The sequence below is a fragment of the Rousettus aegyptiacus genome, unplaced genomic scaffold (genome assembly GCF_014176215.1).
Source record: "Rousettus aegyptiacus isolate mRouAeg1 unplaced genomic scaffold, mRouAeg1.p scaffold_m13_p_5, whole genome shotgun sequence".
Classification (NCBI taxonomy): Eukaryota; Metazoa; Chordata; class Mammalia; order Chiroptera; family Pteropodidae; genus Rousettus; species Rousettus aegyptiacus.
In genome coordinates this window covers 75033968-75052220 of record NW_023416308.1, presented here as the reverse complement: position 1 = coordinate 75052220, position 18253 = coordinate 75033968, and the positions used below count along the sequence as shown (strand labels likewise).

The 18253-nt window shown below is 50.6% G+C and overlaps 1 protein-coding gene across 2 annotated transcripts in view; it reads left to right on the top strand.

The window, feature by feature from the left end:
* Positions 1-18253, top strand: part of SLCO2B1 (solute carrier organic anion transporter family member 2B1) — a 47792-nt gene extending 29539 nt beyond the window's left edge. Inside the window, exons 8-14 of one of the 2 annotated variants that reach the window (XM_016161572.2) lie at positions 1256-1358; positions 5386-5743; positions 8637-8802; positions 13275-13438; positions 14881-14945; positions 15300-15420; positions 16513-18253. In XM_016161572.2, coding sequence (XP_016017058.2) covers positions 1256-1358; positions 5386-5743; positions 8637-8802; positions 13275-13438; positions 14881-14945; positions 15300-15420; positions 16513-16687 — 1152 coding nt within the window. In that variant the 3' untranslated portion in view covers positions 16688-18253. Of the gene's footprint in view, positions 1-1255; positions 1359-5385; positions 5744-8636; positions 8803-13076; positions 13439-14880; positions 14946-15299; positions 15421-16512 lie in introns of those variants that run through there. The other variant, XM_036221057.1, reaches the window with a different exon arrangement.

The following is an 18253-nucleotide window of genomic DNA, read 5'->3' as shown; positions in this document are numbered from 1 at the left end:
CCTGCCCAGTTAGGAATTTATGATCAGATCACCCTATGAGGTTACTTTCCCATTACTGGACTTATTGGTTTTATTACAGAACCCCTTTTTTGTCTACAGGAGGCAGAAACAGAGGACCCCAGATAAGTTTTCTAGCCGAACCTGCCCTCCCCTATGGCATACTGCACCCCAGACCAGGGAGAAGCCAGCCTCTGCTTGCATGCTCCTAGTTATGGGGAACTCACTTCCTCCCAGGGCAGGCTAAAGTGCTCTTTACGATGGGCTTCCGTCTACGTCTATGGAACTCGTTGTTTCTAATTCTGATCTCGGGCCGCATAGAAAAAAATGTAGTAAAATCAGACCCCACTAGATAACATATTTAAATGATCCTGTGCCAGTAGCAACTTCCAAGGTATAGTGTCATCATCTAAAAAACATGCACAGTTATAGGACCTGCGTGAAAGCGTCATATTAGAGCAAAGCAGGTAGAACGCCCAGCACTCAGTGACCTTGGTCCCCCACTTAGGGTGAACCAGCCAAGTGAATACAGGCTCTGGAGTCGAGCTGTCTAGATTCAAATCATAGCCAGACCACTTACTAGTTGTGTGATCAAGCAAGTTATTTCATCTTTCTATGTCTCAGTTTTATCCCCTAAAAAAACAGGGATTATCATGGTACCTACTTCAGAAGTTTGCTGTGAGGTTTCAATTAGTTAATGCATTGGTTAGTCATTGAAACAGCACTGAGGTTGTAATAAGTGATAGCAACCATTAACCATTATTCATCATTATTTCCTCCCTCCTTCCTCCTGTGATTGTGTCCCAGAAGTCTTTTTCTCAGGATAAAAGACCTCTCCTTCAAGAGTTGTGTGTAGACCATCCTCAGGCAGGTGGAAGGACACTAGTCAGGGCAAAGTTGATCACTTGTTCATGAAAATATTGGTGATTTGAATGAGGTGATATTTAAAGTGATGGGAATAGTGAAGACAATGGTGGTTAGGGTGGTAATTTTCATGATAATGTTGGTGATTATTATCATGCTAATGATGGTGATGACAAAGTTTAGTCACTGGAATTTTATTCGTTCTTTCCAAACCACTTGTTAAGTACTTATAGGGACAAGAATCAATGGAGAACTCTGGTGGTCCCCATTGCTCCTGAGAAGGTGACAACCCCCCACCCTCTCCTCTCCCAGAGCTCCCCTCCCCATCACACAATCATGTCTGAGCAGAATGTCTCACATCCAGCTGACCGCCCTTGGCTGTGTGTTTTCCCAGGATGAGGACTCCCCTGCTGAGCAGAGCCCGGGGGCATCCCCAGAGAAGAAGAATGGCCTAGCCCAGATTGCACCAGACCTGACCGTAATCCAGTTCATCAAAGGTAGGTGAGCTCAGGCTAGGCTATGGGGAGATTGTACGGGATCCAGCCCCTTCCAGACCTTCTTGATTCATCTTCCAAACCTACAGGCCCCTCATGAGCAACATACACACCTTTAAGTCTTTGTTCATGCCATTCCCTCTGCCTGGATCATCAGTTTTTATTATTACCTATCAAAATCTTCTCTGTCTCTCTAGATCAAAATCAAGTACCACTCCTTCCCTACTCCCAGCTAATCTGGGTCTCCCTCTTCTCAGCTCTCCAAATCCTCGGGGCTTCTATATCAACTCCTATCTGTGCTACACACTTGTCCAGTCCTTCCCCCAAGCAGTAAGCTCCCGAAGGCCAAGGACTGTGCTGAGTCATCTATGACCCTTCTCCTCCCACCTACCACTGTTCCCACAAACAGGAGGCTCTCAGGAAATATTTATTAAATTCCCAGGCTACGACATGAGTAGAGGGAGCTCTGGGCTGAAGTACAGAGGCTTGCTCCTCTTGGGGAGTTTCTCCAACTGCGCTGTGGGCGGTAGACTCAATGATCTAAGATCCATGTCGCTCTGATCCTAAGTCTATGCGATCAGTAACCAGGTCCATGTTGTGACCAGGCTGTCCTTTCTAAAGAATCTGATTGCATACTTATCAATCAAGTGCCTACCGTGAGCCGGCCTCTTGCAGAGACCTGAATGGCAAGTCAGAGACTGGATTAGAGGCTGGTCCCCAACACTGACCAGTGTACAGTTTTGTGGAAGCTACTTTCCTTCCCTAACCTGAGTTTTCTCACTTGAAAGATTAGGTACAGACCTTGCTCTGCCTCTCTCAAGGACTACTGGGAAAATCAAATGGGATGATGAATAGAAAGCCCTTGGTACATTATTAAAAAACAAAACAAAACTGTACTTATATAAGGGACAATTATTATTTCAATTATCACTGCTGTTATTATTCTGACCATGCCCCGAGACAGAAATTAAGCTGCCTGTGGTTTAAGAGGGTAATGATCCTAGGGTTTGCCTCATGCCCCTACTGAGGATTTTTGCAACAGAAAGTTAATTAGGCCCAAATTGGGGGAAGTGTTTCCTAAAATAGTATGTTGGGATACCAGTAATCTAGCCCCCAGTTCTCCAACATCCCCAGGGAAAGGGGGCCTGGACTCTTCGGGGCTGGGCTAGAGTCAGAGGCTTGGACTCTTTAACCTCAGGTCACCCCTAGCTGCTGGTCAGACCTGGCATACTGCTCCATGGAATAGCTTATTAATCATTGCTTTGGCTCCTGCCCAGAAGGAAGCTGGAGCCAGTCACTGAAATTAAATCCCGGAGCCAGTGTCCTGAGCCAGGTTGTCTCTGGTAGTTTCAACTTCTACATGAGCTTAGAGGAAACCGAGGCAGAGCTGGCCACAAATCCTATGGCCAGTCAGCCCACCTGGCTGCTGGGCTTTCTGCTGAGCTCCAGAGGGACCACTCTGACTCTGAGGTTTGGCCTTGACCACCTGGGACCATGAGAGAAGCAGAGGAAGGAGGAATTACAGTCCTTCAGCTGGAGGAGCCCTAATCTCTTGGGGGAAGAGAGCCCCTGAGCTAAGGAAGGCTCTTGTCTGATAACAGAGACATAGATCCTGAGCTGGGAGAGGCCCTGGTTGAGGGGAGAGACACAGTCTGTGCTAGGGGTGGGGTGTTGGTCCCTGTCCAATGAAGGACACAAAGTCCCTGAATGGAGGGAGAAAATGCCTTGTCCAATGGAGGACCTGGCCTCTGTACTGGAGGGGACCCCTGTCTGACGGGGAAGACATTATCCTTGAGTTAAAGAAAGTCCCTGAGGAGTAGAAGAAATGTAGTCTTTAAATTGAGGGGTGACCAGCCCCATCTAAGGGAGGGTACCTGGCCTCTGAGCTGCAGCAGGCCCCTGTCTGATAAGAGACATAGTCTCTGAGTTGAGAGAGGTCCTGGTTTGTCTGATGAGGGAGACATTGTGCTAAACTAAGGGAAGCCCCTGTCTCATGGAGAAGACACGTTTCTGAGCTAGAGATGGACCCTGGAGTTTCCCTTCAGGTATCCCTATCTAAGTGGAAGGCATAGATAGACCTGCCCTTTAGGAATTTTCTACCTGTTCTAGGGACAGGCTGCAGATGCTTAGAGATAGAGGATGGGTACAGATTACACTGTAGTGATTAGCACAGGAAAATGGGATGGAAACAATTAATGGACGGAGCCATCTGGAGTCAGGTAGCTGAGGCGTAGAGGGATAGAAGAGAGAATGGCCCTTACACTAGAAGTCAGGAAACCCCCAGAAACTCCTGGCCTTGCCCTGGCTTCTCCAGATGAACTTGGGTGAGTGCCTGCTCCTCCCTGGGTCTCCCCTGTACAATGAGGGCACCTTTACTACTTGGGTCAAGCTCAGGCCAATCCTGGCCAGGGCAGCTCATGGAGGAAGGGAGGCTAGAGCAGCTTACCTGGGGTGAAGGCATGGTGTCACACCTCCCTGCTTCAAATCCTAGCTGAATGCACTGCGTGTGTGGCAAGGGACTAAGGACAGAAAGCAAGCCTAGGACATGAAGAAGGGGGAATTCCACAGCCCCAGCTCCCATCTACCCTGCCTGGACTGTTTGTCTTTATTTTATGGCTTTTAAGAAAACAGCTTCAGGGGCTAGGGAATCACCTGGCTTGATTCTGGCCATGCTCAGAGGACAAACAGAAAGCTCCCATGACAGAGGACCTGGTCCTGCTGCTACAGGTGCAGAAGGGACCCCTCACTCAGCCCAGAGAAGCCGATGGCCATCTCTCTTGATCTCCCCAGCATGGAAAGTGGTTTGCTCCTCTGACACCCCTTTTTAGAAAGGCCTTTCTTCCTCTCTCTCACATACCTTGTGTCTAATTTCCTTCTTACCTTTTGCAGGCAGGAACGCATCTCTTCTTTCAGCATTAGTGGAGAGAGAGTCACACCATGTCAGAATAGAAGTGTTCTTGGCTGTCACCTGGGCCGCCCTAGCCGATGAAGGCCCAGAGCTTGGAACTTACCCAGTGTTATGTGTCCTTCAGCTCGGCAAACTTGTGATGAAGGGAAACCTGCACCAGGCTGTGGTTTAGGAGCCAGCAGGAGAGTGGGGAGGCTCTCACTTCTGTCCCTGCCCCCATGTGTTTGCCCTGCTGTGCCCCTACTAGGAATTCCCTTTCCTTCCTACTCCACCTCTCTAGATCCTTCCATTCTTCAGGTCCCACCTCTGTCTTCCCTCCAGGAAGCCGCCCAGCACCCAGCCTGCCCAGGTTTCACCTTCTCTGGAGATCTTAGATTCTGCCCCAACAGTTTAATGCCTGATCACATTAGTCCGCATGTCCATTCATTCCATATCGAGTGCTTACTATGCCCCAGGCTCTGGAAATTCAGCAATTAACACAGCAGACAAAAATCCCTGCTTTACATGAAGCTTACATTCTGGTGGAGTGACCAAAAAAAAAAAAAAAAAAAAAAAAAAAGCTAAATGAGTAAAATGTGCAGTATGTTAGGTAAAGTCCTATGGAGAAACATGAACTAGGAATTTGGAGAGCAGGGGAGAGGATGCTGTCCAATGCCGGGGCCACAGAAGGGAAGGCAAAGGTGCGGGTTGGCTTGGAAAGAGCTAAAGCAGGACAAAATGGAAAGGGCTGAGTGAAAAATAAAAGGGATGCACGAGTGGAACAGAACGAATGAAATCAGATGGGCGGGCATCAATGAGATAGAGTCAAATAAAATGGTATGGAATAGAACTATGTGGCATAGAATTTTGAATAGAATTGAATGGAAAGAAATACAACAGAGCAAAATGCATTCTAACTCAATAGAATGGATTAAACAGAATTTCAACAATGAAATAGATTTAAATGGAAAGGAGTCAAATGTTATGGGATAGAATTGAATGCAGCAGAACTAAATGGAATGGATTGGGGCAGAAAGACTGAAAAGGGATGGAATAGTTTAAATTGAACAAGGCAGGATGGGACAGAATTGAATGGCATGGCTGGCCGCCCACTCTAACCTTCTCCCCCACTCACCCCAACAGTCTTCCCCAGGGTGCTGCTGCGGACCCTGCGTCACCCCATCTTCCTGCTGGTGGTCCTGTCCCAGGTGTGCATGTCGTCTATGGCAGCGGGCATGGCCACCTTCCTGCCCAAGTTCCTGGAGCGCCAGTTTTCCATCACAGCATCCTACGCCAACATGCTCATTGGCTGCTTCTCCGCACCATCGGCCATTGCAGGCATCATCCTGGGGGGTGTCCTGGTCAAGCGCCTCCACCTGAGCCCCATGCGCTGCAGCGCCCTTTGCCTGCTGGGGATGCTGTTCTGCCTGCTTCTCGGCCTGCCCCTCTTCTTCATGGGCTGCCCTACTCACCAGATCGCGGGCATTATCCACCAGCCTGGGTGAGTATGAGAAAGCGTGTGAGCTAAAGCATGGTAGAGGGTGGCCCAGACAAGGCCAGGTCAATGGGGTACCTCAAATCTCACCTGCCTATAGCTCCATCTCCTCGCCTCCCTGCTGGGCTGTGATGAGCAATGGAGACTTTCTCCAGTGAAGGTTTCACACAGCACTAGAAGGGGCAAGAACTTCACTAGCAGGATGCTCAGGCCTGGGGAGGGATGGAGGCTGAGTCAAGACAAAGCCACTTGTGGGATGCCATCTCCAGTGTGGATAAGCCCTGTGTGCCAGTGGAGGTGGGGTGCATCCCAGCAGCAGGATCCAGCTCAGCCTGAGAAGGCTTTGCTCCCACACAGAAGAAAGACCTGCCCAGAAAGCAGACCACTCTCCATTCCCAGGGGTCAAGCAGGGGCTGGGGACCCCTACCAGGGACACACGCAGTGGGGATTTATGCTCTGGGAAGGGCTTGCCTTGGAGACCTCAGAGATTCTTGGTTCTTACAGTCTAAAGAGAAATTCTGTTGTTCCATGACCCTAAAATTCCAAATTCTTTTTTCATGTCCATGGGGCAGCACCTGCCTCAACGACGCAGGCAGGAGGAAAGCTTCTGACGTGGACCTCCCTTCCCTCTCCCACACCCTCCCCCCACACCTTTTCCCCTTGGGAGCTACTTGGAGAGGATATTGTTGCCTCTTCTCCAGAATGATTTCATATTTCCTGGAAATTGCTCCAAACTTAGCCTGGCCCAACACCCAGCTAGAATTCCCGAACTTTCTCTGTTCCCGCCTCTCCCTGGGCACCATCTCCTCCCTCTACCCAAGTGCCAGCTTTCTGCACCTGAGGCTCCTTCTGTGTGACATGGTGAGGGGCAGGTTAGAAATGCTGGGCCCTGGCCTTCTCTGTTCCAGGTCCCACCTCACTGACCTCTCCCCTCCCCCCTCCCCTCTTTCCTTTCCTTCTCCTTTTCCCAAATAGCAAGCCATCCCTGCTGTCCAAGCTGGGGCCTTCTGTGTGCATAGCCCTGTTCTAGCCCCTGCAGGGAGGGCTTCAGCCAGAACTTCCTGAAGCCCCTGGTCTGAGGAGGGGGCCAGGACCTTTAAGTGAGTTTTAGAGTAAAAAGTAAATGGATATGTTACCATGATTAAAACAAAACAAAAACAAAAAACAAAAAATGGCCTATGCCACATGCTCTATTTTCTTTTCTTCTCCCTTTCACCTTGACATCTCAACTCATCTAGTTCTCATCTATATTCTTGCAATTTACTCACTGAACTTCGAGTTCTAATTCATTGAAGAAGGCTTTCAGGATGATCTGAGCAAATTGAGAATTTGTCATATTCCAGCCCAACTAATGGTACTGATGGCTGCCAAGAACTGAGGTCTCCCGCACGCCTAATAACACACGCTCAGCTCTTCCTATATTCTACCTCATTGGACCATCACAGGATCTCTGAGTTGGGTCCTGCCATTATCCCCAATGGTATCCCTGTTTCACAGATGAGGCTAGTGAGGCTCAGAGAGGTGAAGTCATATGCCCAGGGTTGCCCAGCTGGGAAGGGGCAGAGCCTGGAGCCAGAGCTCCCCTTGATCAAGAGGCTGAGGAAGAGCCCCAGCCCTCATCTGCTCAGCCTTCCAGCTGCTGGCAAAGGAGCTCTGAGAAGCGCCTCCCCATGAGCAAAGGCCCTTGGTGCAGCCTCCTGATGGACCCTCAGCTCAGATGGTGCCAGCCTATTCCCTCTCCACTGGGAGAAAGTGTGAGACACACAACGCTGCCTGATGAAAGGAAGGAGAGGACTGTGCTGGCTGATGATCTTTCCCTGCTCAGATAGAGATCCCCACTTTAGGAAGGCTGTGGAGCTCACCTCTGCCCCACTGACCCACCTTCCCACCCCCAACTCTGGCTATAGGCTATTTCAACTCTTACTTTACCTACCTCCCAGCCCCATGCTAACCCTCCTCCCCAAGGAACTGAGATTTCACTCAAGGCCTGCCACTCTTCCTGGGCCTCTGCTCGTACCCACCCCAAGCCTGCAGGACCTCCAGCTTCTGCCTCTGATCTCCTTCTCTGCAGCTGGGCCACTGGCTTCCTAATACATTTTATCCCTTCCAGGGTCCACCTCTACCCTCTTCCAGGGTGACCTGTCCCATGGACTCAGCCTCTCTTCTGACCTCCTGCCTCATCCACTCCATCCAACTCCATTAGAGTTGGGGCTCTTCTGGGACTTGGGGGTGGGGAACAGGCAGGCCCTCAGTAGGGAGGCAAGTGGGACAAAAAACATGCCCTAGATTCAGTAAACAGGGTAGTAAGAGTGAGCTAGAGGTCATGAGACTGCAGGGCAGTGATGGTGAGGGGGATCCACAGCTGAGGTGACAGACAGACTGAGGCCCAGAGAAGGGCAGGAACAGGTCAGAGATCTCACAGCTGGTCAGGTATCCTGAGTTCCATATGCATAGCTCAAATATTCTAAGAAAAGGAAGCAATCCAGCTATATCAAGAAAAAGGCACTTTTTATCTGAAACTAGATTCTGGGAGGAATTTTTCTTGTGTTCCATAAAAAAGGATCACTGAGAAATAGAGATGTTCACAGAAGCAGCTCAAAGGCTCATAGGCTCCTGGAGCGGGAAGAGGTCTCAGAGGCCTCTGGTCCAGACTCTCCTCCCCACTTCTCCCATTGGGAGGCCTCTTGAAGCTTCCAGCCCTTTCCTTGCTCGCACACCTTTATTGCAAGGAGCTCACCACCCCATGTCAGGGAGCAGCCAGTGAAAAACATGTGTGAACTGGAACTCTCTGGCCATTGCTTTCTAGGGTGGGAAGCCAGGCTGAGGGCTGAGGTGGCTTCAGCTCGTGGCCTGAGGGAAGGCGTGCCAGATCAACCTTTCTGGCCTTCTTTCCTCCCAGCACCCGCAGTGAGCTGGAGCTCTTTCCAGGCTGCATGGAGCCCTGCTCCTGCCCATCGGACGACTTTAACCCTGTCTGCAACCCCAGCACCCGAGTGGAGTACCTAACACCCTGCCACGCAGGCTGCACAAACCAGGTGGTCCAGGAGGCTCTGGACAAGAACCAGGTAGGTCAGGCCTCTAGCTGTTCCTTCTGCATCTCACGGGCTCTGCCCTTCCCTGTCTCTGTGTAACTGTCACACTCTCCAGCTCTGAATGTCCTTGCTCTATGGGTCATCTGTCTGTCTGTCTCCCTTGGTTGGCACATGTAGAATGTTATTCTCCCATTACAAGCCTGGGCCCAGCCATGTGGCAGGGCCTGAGGCACAGAGGTGAACCAGATCTGGCCCTAATTTTTCATGCAGGAGAGAGGTAAAAGGGAATAACTCAAGAAGTCCAGGGGTGCTGCTAGGCAAAAGTGGTCTCCACAAATACAAGGATGGAAGGAGATACATCCTACTTGGGTGGGGGGTGGGGAGGTGATTCCAGGGGCTTCACAGGACATGGCATTTGTGCTGGATCTTCAAGGGTGAGCAAGCAAACTAGAGAAGGGCTTTCTAGGCAAGGGGAACAGTAGAAGCAGAGTCTGGAAACAAGCACATACACATGATGTACACACACACACACACACACACACATATAAATAGTATTCTATGAAACTTTGAAGAACTTGTTGGAGCAGAAGCATAGGGTTCATGGAATGAAAACGAGGCCCAGACCAAGAAGGGCCTTGAATGCCAGACTACAAATGAGGACTTTATTTAGAGAGCAATGGGGAGCCTTGGATGGGTTTTAAGCAGGGGAGAGACAGGGTCAGACCTCTGTTTGATCACATTGAGGCCATGAGGCCATGGTGTGAAGGGAGGTGAGCAGAGTGTAGCCAGGCGGTGGGGAGATTTGAACCAGGTGGCAGTGGGCTGTGCTACAAGGATCCAGAGCCCAGGGACCCTGACCTCAAGGCTAGAAAGGGGACACACAGGACTAGAAAGTGTCACCAGCAGTAGTGAATTCTGTGTCAGTCTTAGAATGGCCACCGAGACCAGCTGGCTCCTCCTCCCTTTTCTCCTTAGTCCCTTCAAATGACAAATGGGAACAATATCTAGCCCTGGGTTTGTAGTAAAGCATGTGTGTGGGAAGGCAGTATCAAGCTGGTTGTTATGACAACATCTCCCTCTCTCCACTGTCCCCCTCCTGCCGTGGTGTCCTGCTGGGCATTCGCATCTAAGCCTGCAGCTCCTGCAGGGAGAGACCTGGACCCAAGCGTTGGTACAGCTGGTACAGAGTAAAGCACCTGGTTGATGTTACTTCCGAAGCCAAGCAGGTGCTACCTGGGCTGTGTAAACCGTATTTGGGATAATAGCAATCCCAGCCTTTTGGGCCTCCTAGGGCTCACTGTCCTGACCTGGTTTGATCTTTCTGAGACCATTCCAGAAGCCAGCAGACCCTGGAAGCTGGGGCAAGGTCCCCTAGGGGACAATGAACTCCTGTAGATATAGGCCCCTGAGCACAGAGGCCATGCCACCTGATTCAAATCCCTATTCTGCCTCTAACTGACTGTTACTTTAGGCAAAATAGTTGATCTGGGCCTCAGTTCCCTGGTCTGTAAAACGGAGGTAATAGTAGTAAGTATCTACTATATACCAGGCACTGTACCAAATGCTTTCCTTAGATGAATTCATTAAATAGTAAGTAAAGAGCCACATGACATATTCCATAAAAAACAGTTAGCACAGTGCCTGAGAAATTTTAAGCACTCAGTAATACATATTCTTATTTATGCCCATTAAGCAGGTGGGAAATGGAGACCCAGGAAAAGGCTAGGCATTGCCCAAAGTCTTAATGCCAGAGCTGGGACTAGAACCCAGGGCTCTGGCCTCCCAGGCAAGCCTCCTGTCTGGAGCATCCTCAGAGGTTGTGTTTTGGTACAGTACCTGGAGGAGGGTGCAGCTGAGCCCTGGTCAGCACTCAGGAACTGTCCCTCGGTGAACCTGACTCCTCTAGCCGACTATGAGCTCCTGGGCCAAGGGCTGATGAGTCAGTGTTAGGCACAGCTGCGCTCAGTAACCATTTATGAATGAGTGAATAACCTGGTGAAAGATGGGGAGAGGTGAGAGGCTGGTGGGATCTAGAGCTCACTTAGTAGGGCTGAATTCCCCTGGGGAGTGAGAATCAGAGGCAGTTAGAGAGGCTGAAGTTATTCATAAGAACTTTCTGTCATGGAATTAGATGAATGTGAATGAAGGTCTGGACCAACCCCACCCACCCACCCACCACCCTAAGGGAAAGGCATCTAGCTTTTGAGTCCATTCCAGATTCCCAGAAAAGGAACTGGACAGGGTACTTCTCTTCCTTACTTGCCCTGGCATATTTCTCCCATTATCCGGCCCTCCATTGTATTTCCATCCCAGTGGACTGCTCAGCCTGTAGGTGAAGGTCCAAATGATGCGTGCTCCAGAGGTCACAGAGATGTGGCAACACAGCCTTGTCATGCATAGGAGCTCTGCGGCGCAATAGAAAGCAGAAAAGCTCACTTACCCAAGCCTGAATCTTAGGTGATCTTTCTCTCCCCCTCTCCCTCCCTCCTTCCTTCCTCCCCTCTCTCTCCCTAATATCCCCTCTCTCTCTCTCTCTCTCTCTCTCTCTCTTTCTCCCCGCCCCCCCTCTCTCTTTCTCTCTCTCCTTGTCCTAATTCAATTTCCTAAACATCTCTCAAATCAAAACAATTTTCTCCATCACCTTCTTTTTGTAGTGGCAAGACCAGCGTTTGCACAGTCAGGTCTTTGTTCTCCCATGCTTAAAATCTTTCCAAGGCTCCCAGCATCCACCTCAGGGGTTCCAATCCTTTTCCCATCATGAAGTGTCTGAAGCTGCTCGGGGTGGAAGTGAGAGGCCCAGAGGGTTCTGGCTGCTCTGGACCAGCCAGACCACATTGAAACCAATCTCTACCTGTTTCCCATCTGAGGCCCAAGGAAGGGTCTCTGGGGCCCACTCATCAGAAAACTAATCTTTGGGGAAGAAAAGTCTGGGGTTCCTGGCTTGGCTTTGCCGGTGTCAAGGCCTGAGGGCACTCTAGTCTAGATCAGTTCTGAAAGAATCTTTGGCTAGAGGTTTTTCCAGACCACCCAGGGAGTGAGGAATGCAGTCTGCAATTAAACACACCTGGCTAGCCTGGGGACTTTTCCTTGCAGTTTGGAAAGGGGTCAACTTTTACCCATACTTTAGTCTTTGGAGGGGTCCCAGTTTTCTGGAAGTCTCTTATTAGACTTTTTACCCTGGCAGGAGGGAGGGCTGGGACTCATCATCTGGCCCTGCAGCGCCGCCCCCCCAAACCTCAGAAAAGTACACTCCATTGTAGCAGGTCCCACAAATGCCTTGGAGCTAAATTTTATTTTAAGACTGCTGCCTCTCTGGGTTCTGGCCTCACTTAGTACCAAACCTGAGTATTTTTACCTTCTGCCAGCTTGTGGATATATTCAGGACAGTGTGTTCAATACTTTATCTGGCACTCTAACTTGTCATCAACAAGAGGATTGGCAGGGCACCTGGTCCACTGTGTCTCTGGAAACAGCAGTCCAGGTTCCTTTTATGCCCAAGGCTCTTCACAGGTGTCACCCCAGCATGAGCTTTGAGCACCTCCCTTCTGCCCTCTGGGGCATGCGCTCTGCTCCAGGCAGAAGGAAAGATTTGCTGGGCTCTTTCAGTCACAGTGATTTTACATTTGACCCTCCTTCTACTCATTCTAATTTTCCTCTTGGCAAACTCTTATTCATTCCTCAAAACCTATATCCAGCACTCCTCTTTGGTAAAGCCCTCCTTGCCCCTTACTGAGACTGGCCTCCCACAGTACTATTTGCATCTCTCCTAAATCCCACCTTGAGACTCCACTCTAGAACCCATTGTCCTGGAGTAAAGTGGGGATGTGGGGACACTTAGCTAAAATATTTGAGTTCCTTCCCCCCAAAAAACTCTGTTGCTTTGATTCCTTGCACGTATGGTCAGGAATTTGGAACATTCTGACATGACCAGGTGAAAGAATAAGTGTGAGTGTATATGGTGGATGTGAGGGGGTGTGTGTTTGTGGTGTATGCATATGTGTGTACGTGTGTGCGGTGTATATATCTGTGAGTGTATGTGTGTGATGAGAGTATGTATGTGTATGTATGTGTGTATGTGTGTTTGTGGTATGTGTGCATGTGTGCTATGTATGTGAATATATGTGTGTGGTATGTGTGTATGAGTGTGTATGTGTGTGAGTGTGGTGGTGGGTATGTGTGTGAGCATGTACATCTGAATGTATATCTGTGAGTGAGTGTGTGTAGGGGGGGGTACGTTGGGGAGTGATGCTCTCCTAGGCCCCTCTCCATTTTCTCCTCTCCACTTCCCTCTCTCTCTGCAATCTCAGCCCAGGCTCGGCCCATTTGCATGCAGACAGCCTGTATCCAAGAACCTGCCTGGCTGCTCAAGCCACCCGATTCAGCCAAGTGGTCAGAAATCCCAGCCTCGCCGGTTTTGGTCTCCCACAAGCCTCTGAGCCTTAGGTCCTTGGCCAGCTGCTTGCCCCTGGAGGTTCCTGAAGGCTCTTCTCTCCCCACCCCGCCAGGTTTTCTACACCAACTGCAGCTGCGTGGCAGGGGGCGGTCCTGTGCAGGCGGGCTCCTGCGACTCAGCCTGCAGCCACCTGGTGCTGCCCTTCATGCTCCTGGTCTGCCTGGGTGTGGTCATGGCCTGTGTCACTCACACACCCTCCTTCATGCTCATCCTAAGGTGAAAGCAGGGGACAGCCAGACCTGGTAGATACCAAGATGTCCTTAACCACAGGCAGGACAAGGAATCCTGAGGGAGGAGTTCAAAGAAAGAGGTGTCTTGGGCCCCCACAACAGATCAACCTCCCTCATGACAATCTGATGAGATGGTTTAGCATCTTATAGATAAGAAAACTGAGGCTCAGAGCAATTTAGGAGCTAGCCCAAGTCATGTAGCAAGTGTTGGGTAGCAAATGGAAGAGTACTGGTGTCAGGGCCCAGAGCCCAGGCCCCTACTTGCCCCAGGGAAGGGGAGGTCACACCTACGGCCATGTCCTGGCCTCCCAGTCACTGAGAGAAGGAAGTGGAGGAGTGTCACCTGACTCCCCAGTTCCTACCATATCTGCCATGGGCTGGCCATAGGAAGTGCATCAGAAAATCAAATACTATCAGTGTGGTCCATGATTCTGAATGCCATTCCAAGTCAACGAGCACTTACTAGGTGCTCACTGTGGCCCCAGCCCATACTAAGCATTGTCTCTTGGTCCAACATCTTTCTGGCCATTGGCCTAGTGGGCCTGCTGGGACTGACAAATTGTCACCTGAAACCAAAGTCAGCATCTCCTGGGGTGGAGGCTGGAATAAGGGTACCTCCAAGAAGGATAATTCCAGTTGTTCATTATGCTGGGATTATTTTATTCCCTGTTTTCTAGAAAATTAGAAGGGTGATGGAGCCCCTTACAAATACCAGAAGACACATAGATCCATAAAACAAGCTGACCACAAGAGAGAAACTAGAGAAATCAGATGCCCAAGCAGGCAGCCTGCTTAAGAGGAGTTAAGGCAGGCAACGTGCTGAACAGATTCTGATCCTTGACACCCATCAACAGTGGGATCTTGGCCAAGTGACAGAAACTGTCCAAGCATCTGTCAGTCTCTTTATCAGTAAAATGAGGATAATGATACACCTACCTCATTGGAGCGAGGTACCGGTTGCAGGAGAGAATGACTGAGCCCGCAGTCAGCACCTCATAAATGCCAGCCACTAGTATGTCTTAGGAAAGGAGCCAATGATCGCCAGGACAACCCAGGCTGTGGCATCACAGTAGCTGGGGAAGTAGAAGGCATGTCTGGCTTCTCAGCTCCAGGTTTTGTCAAGTGTAGGAAGAAGTAGAGAATTTGGTGGGGCCAGGGTGTGGGGAGAGAGAGGAGGCACCTGTGACTAGGAACACAGGGAGCTCAGTACAGAGCCCTGGTGATCAGTGGGTATGCCTGGTACGTGGAGACCAGGCTCTGCAGGTTGAAGAGAAGTGAAGTGTGTAGCCTGAACACCCCACCCCACTACCCAAAGACTTCGGATGGGGGAAGGCTGGTGCTGGGTGGTGGGAAAGAAGGGGATGGTGAGAACCCCTTGAAGGCTAGAACCCTCTTAATCCTCATGTCACCCATGTCCCTGCTTGCTAGGGGAGTGAAGAAAGAAGACAAGACTTTGGCTGTGGGGATCCAGTTCATGCTCCTGAGAGTTTTGGGTAAAGAACCTGTTTGGGACCATTGGTCCAGATGCCCACTGTGTGTCGGGCCTGGGGGACAGGACACAAGGATGAATGAGACCCAATCCCTGACCTTGAGGTTCATAGGTCCATGGGGCAACAGATCCAACCCAGGTACCTGGAGGTGGGTGTGCAAGCAGCTAGACAGCCCATCAGGGAAGCAGCTTCTGAAGCCAGGGTCAGGGGTGGGCTGGAGGGACAAAAACTTATGGGCTGAGAGGCCTCCAGTGGCTCAGAGCCCCTGAAGGACTTTGTACATCAAGGAGTAAGGTAAGGGGAAGGGGAGGTGCAGGAAAGTCAGGCCTGTTGTCCTCTGAGCACCTCCTTCTCCAGCCTGGATGCCCAGTCCTGTGATCCATGGCAGTGCCATTGACACCACCTGTGTGTACTGGGCCCAGACCTGTGGGCGTCGGGCTGTCTGCCGCTACTATGACCACGACCTGCTCCGAAACCGGTGAGACCTGGGTGGGGGCTGCCAGGGGTCTGTGGGAAGGGTGCTGGAAGTCCTCAAGAGGTCCCAGGCAGAACACCAGCAGAGAAAGATCTATATACATTCACCTACTAGGTGACAGGTGCTATGTCCAGTGCTGAACTCACCAGTCCTGTGAGCTGACACTATCTCTCCCTTTATAAATGAAAAAGGTGAGAGTTAAAGTAAGTAGCCCAAAGACACAGCAAATAACTGGCAAAGCTGGGCCTTGAACACAAACTGACCGTAGTCTGTGCAGGAACTCGTGTCATCATGGCTGAGTGTAGGGAGAATCAGGGGAGCATCCTTGTTGTGAGAGAGATGGGCAGTTGGGGTTAGGGAGGAAGAAGGCCCTATCTAGAACACTAGAGGCCTGGGATCCAGGCCCAACTCTGTCTCCCTCATTGTGAGACCTGCCTTTTCAGGGCTCAATCTTCCCATCTGAGCAATGGGAAGCCCAAAGAAACCTGAGAGGCTGCTGGCCCTGGGATGAGTGGAAGGTTAGAGCAGGGACTGGCTAGCAGTGTTGGGAGCATGCAGCTGATCACTTCCAGCTGTGAGGGGGGCATGGTTTCTGTGAGCTCAGACTGTCCAGGGACTTCCTAGGGGAGGAAAAGTCAAAGGAGAGACTTGGTGAGTTAGATAAACAGGAAGATGGAATCTTCTTTTCCTTTTGGTGGGTGGGGCAATCCAAAGTTGTGACTGCCAGACCCCCAGAGCCCTTAGGGAAACCTAGACAGAAGTAGGGCAAGCCCAGGCCACAAGGCAGTCAGGGACACGGCAGGGAGGTTGCCAAGCTTCTTTCCCCAACCCAGGGCTCCTCCTGTAGAGCTTGTTCCCCTCTTTCAGAGAAGGGCCCCCACGGGGGTCAACTTCAGGGGCTCCCTCATCTCCCCAACCAAGGCTATGGTGACTGAGTCCACTGACCTGGGGCTGGTAGCCTCTCCTCCCCCAAGGCCTCAATGTGTCCAACTGCATAATGGATGATAACTGCTGACCCTATTATGCCCTAGCCCAAGGATATCCAAGCCCTCAACAGTGAAGTCCTGAGCTCAAGTATCCCTTGCTCTTTCCCAGGTTTATTGGCCTCCAGTTCTTCTTCAAGACAGGCTCCCTGGCCTGCTTTGCCTTGGTTTTGGCTATCCTAAGGCAGCAGGACAAAGAAGAGGGAACCAAGGCGACCTGCTCTGACCTACAGCAGCAGCTGTTAGCATTGGGGCCAGAGAAGAAGCCTGAAGAATCCAGAGTGTGAGCTGTCACAGGGCCCCACCCTGGCCAAGAGTGGCAGCCGTGGCAAGTACCTCTTCTGGACCCTTTGGTTGTCAGGAGCCCTGTTTTCTAATTCTGACTCCTTCACTAACTTGCTGTGTGACTTTAGGCAAGTTACTGACCCTCTTTGGGTCTTTGTTTCCTGAACCAAGGAGTCACTTGGGGGTTTGCTGTGTTGGCTACTTCTGAAGCAAAAGGGTCTTCCCACTTTCTCCCTCAGCCAGACAGGCTGACCTAAAACTAGGCTTTTCTGGGTGGAGGGACTGCATATCTTTCCCGCAGGCCCTAGAATGGAGAAGTGAAAATAGTAGGCCAGGCTGCACAGCACACCAGGTCCTAGTCTTGCTCTGCAGCTCACCTGGATCACCCTTTCTGAGCGTTAGCCAACATCTCTGTCAGGTGGAAATTGACTTACCAGCTTTCAGGTTTATTCCAGCTGTGACTATCTGTATGGTCTGGATGGATTCAGGTCTTCTCTCCAGCCCTGCTCAGGCTGGAGGTGGGGCCAGGACCGCCTCCGGCAAGAAGTGTCCATTTGGCGCCCCCTGGAGGCAGAGCTCTGAGCTCAGCGAGGAGACCAGCCTGGGAGGGAGGTGGCCTTACACTCGGGACATCCAGGCTAGGGAAGGGCCTTCAGGAAACCTGGTATGAGGGCCCTGGTGGGTCTTAGCTGAGAGGGGAGATTCACTCTCTGGACTCAGGAAGTCCAAGCCCTGGCCCTCAGAGAGCCACGGTCTGGGTGAGGTCTAGTCTTTCTGAGGTCCTCCAGTGGAGAGGGAGACACAGACCCCTTACTTGGGCATTTTCCAACTTCAAAGACCAAACACACCCAGCACACACTCACTGATATCTATGCACCAAAGTTTCACACATTTGACCAGGGCCCCCACCCAAGTCACTGTGACTTTTGTAATTAGAATCCCAATTTCACCATTTCCTTCTGGGTGCTTGAATTTGTGTCACCTAGGGCTATGTAGATAATGTCTGGTTTTGTGACACCCAAGTTTTTGGGGTAACATCTGGTTCTCTGTGATGCCTGGGCTGGTGCAAGGACTTCTTCTTTGTACTGCTCAGGTTTGTAATGCTGAGAGCAGTAATGCCCCATTCTGTCTCACGAGTGGGTCTGCAGAATGCTTGGTACCTGCTCCTCCAGAGGCAGGAGACAGAGAGCCAACAGCATCAACTTCACAAGCCTTGTGTCCAACCCTGTGCTGGGGGCTGGGGAGAAGCTGGGGGGAGGGGTAAGTCTGCACATATGGCTGTAGCCCTCTGAGCAGCATCCAGCATCAGGCTTTGGGGCTATCTCATGTAAAAGAAGGAGGAATACAGAAATTCTAAGTCCCATTTTATTCTACTATTTGTTGATACCTTTAAATGTTTAATGAGTATCTGAGCCTATATTTATCAATGCCAAGAATTTCAAAGTCTTCAATATGATGTTGTTCATATGTTTATATTCCTTCTCCTTCCCTCCTATTTGCCAGGTTTTGCAGAAATAATCTGGAGTTATAGATACAGCTTATTATTAAATTTGTTCTTGCATAGTGTC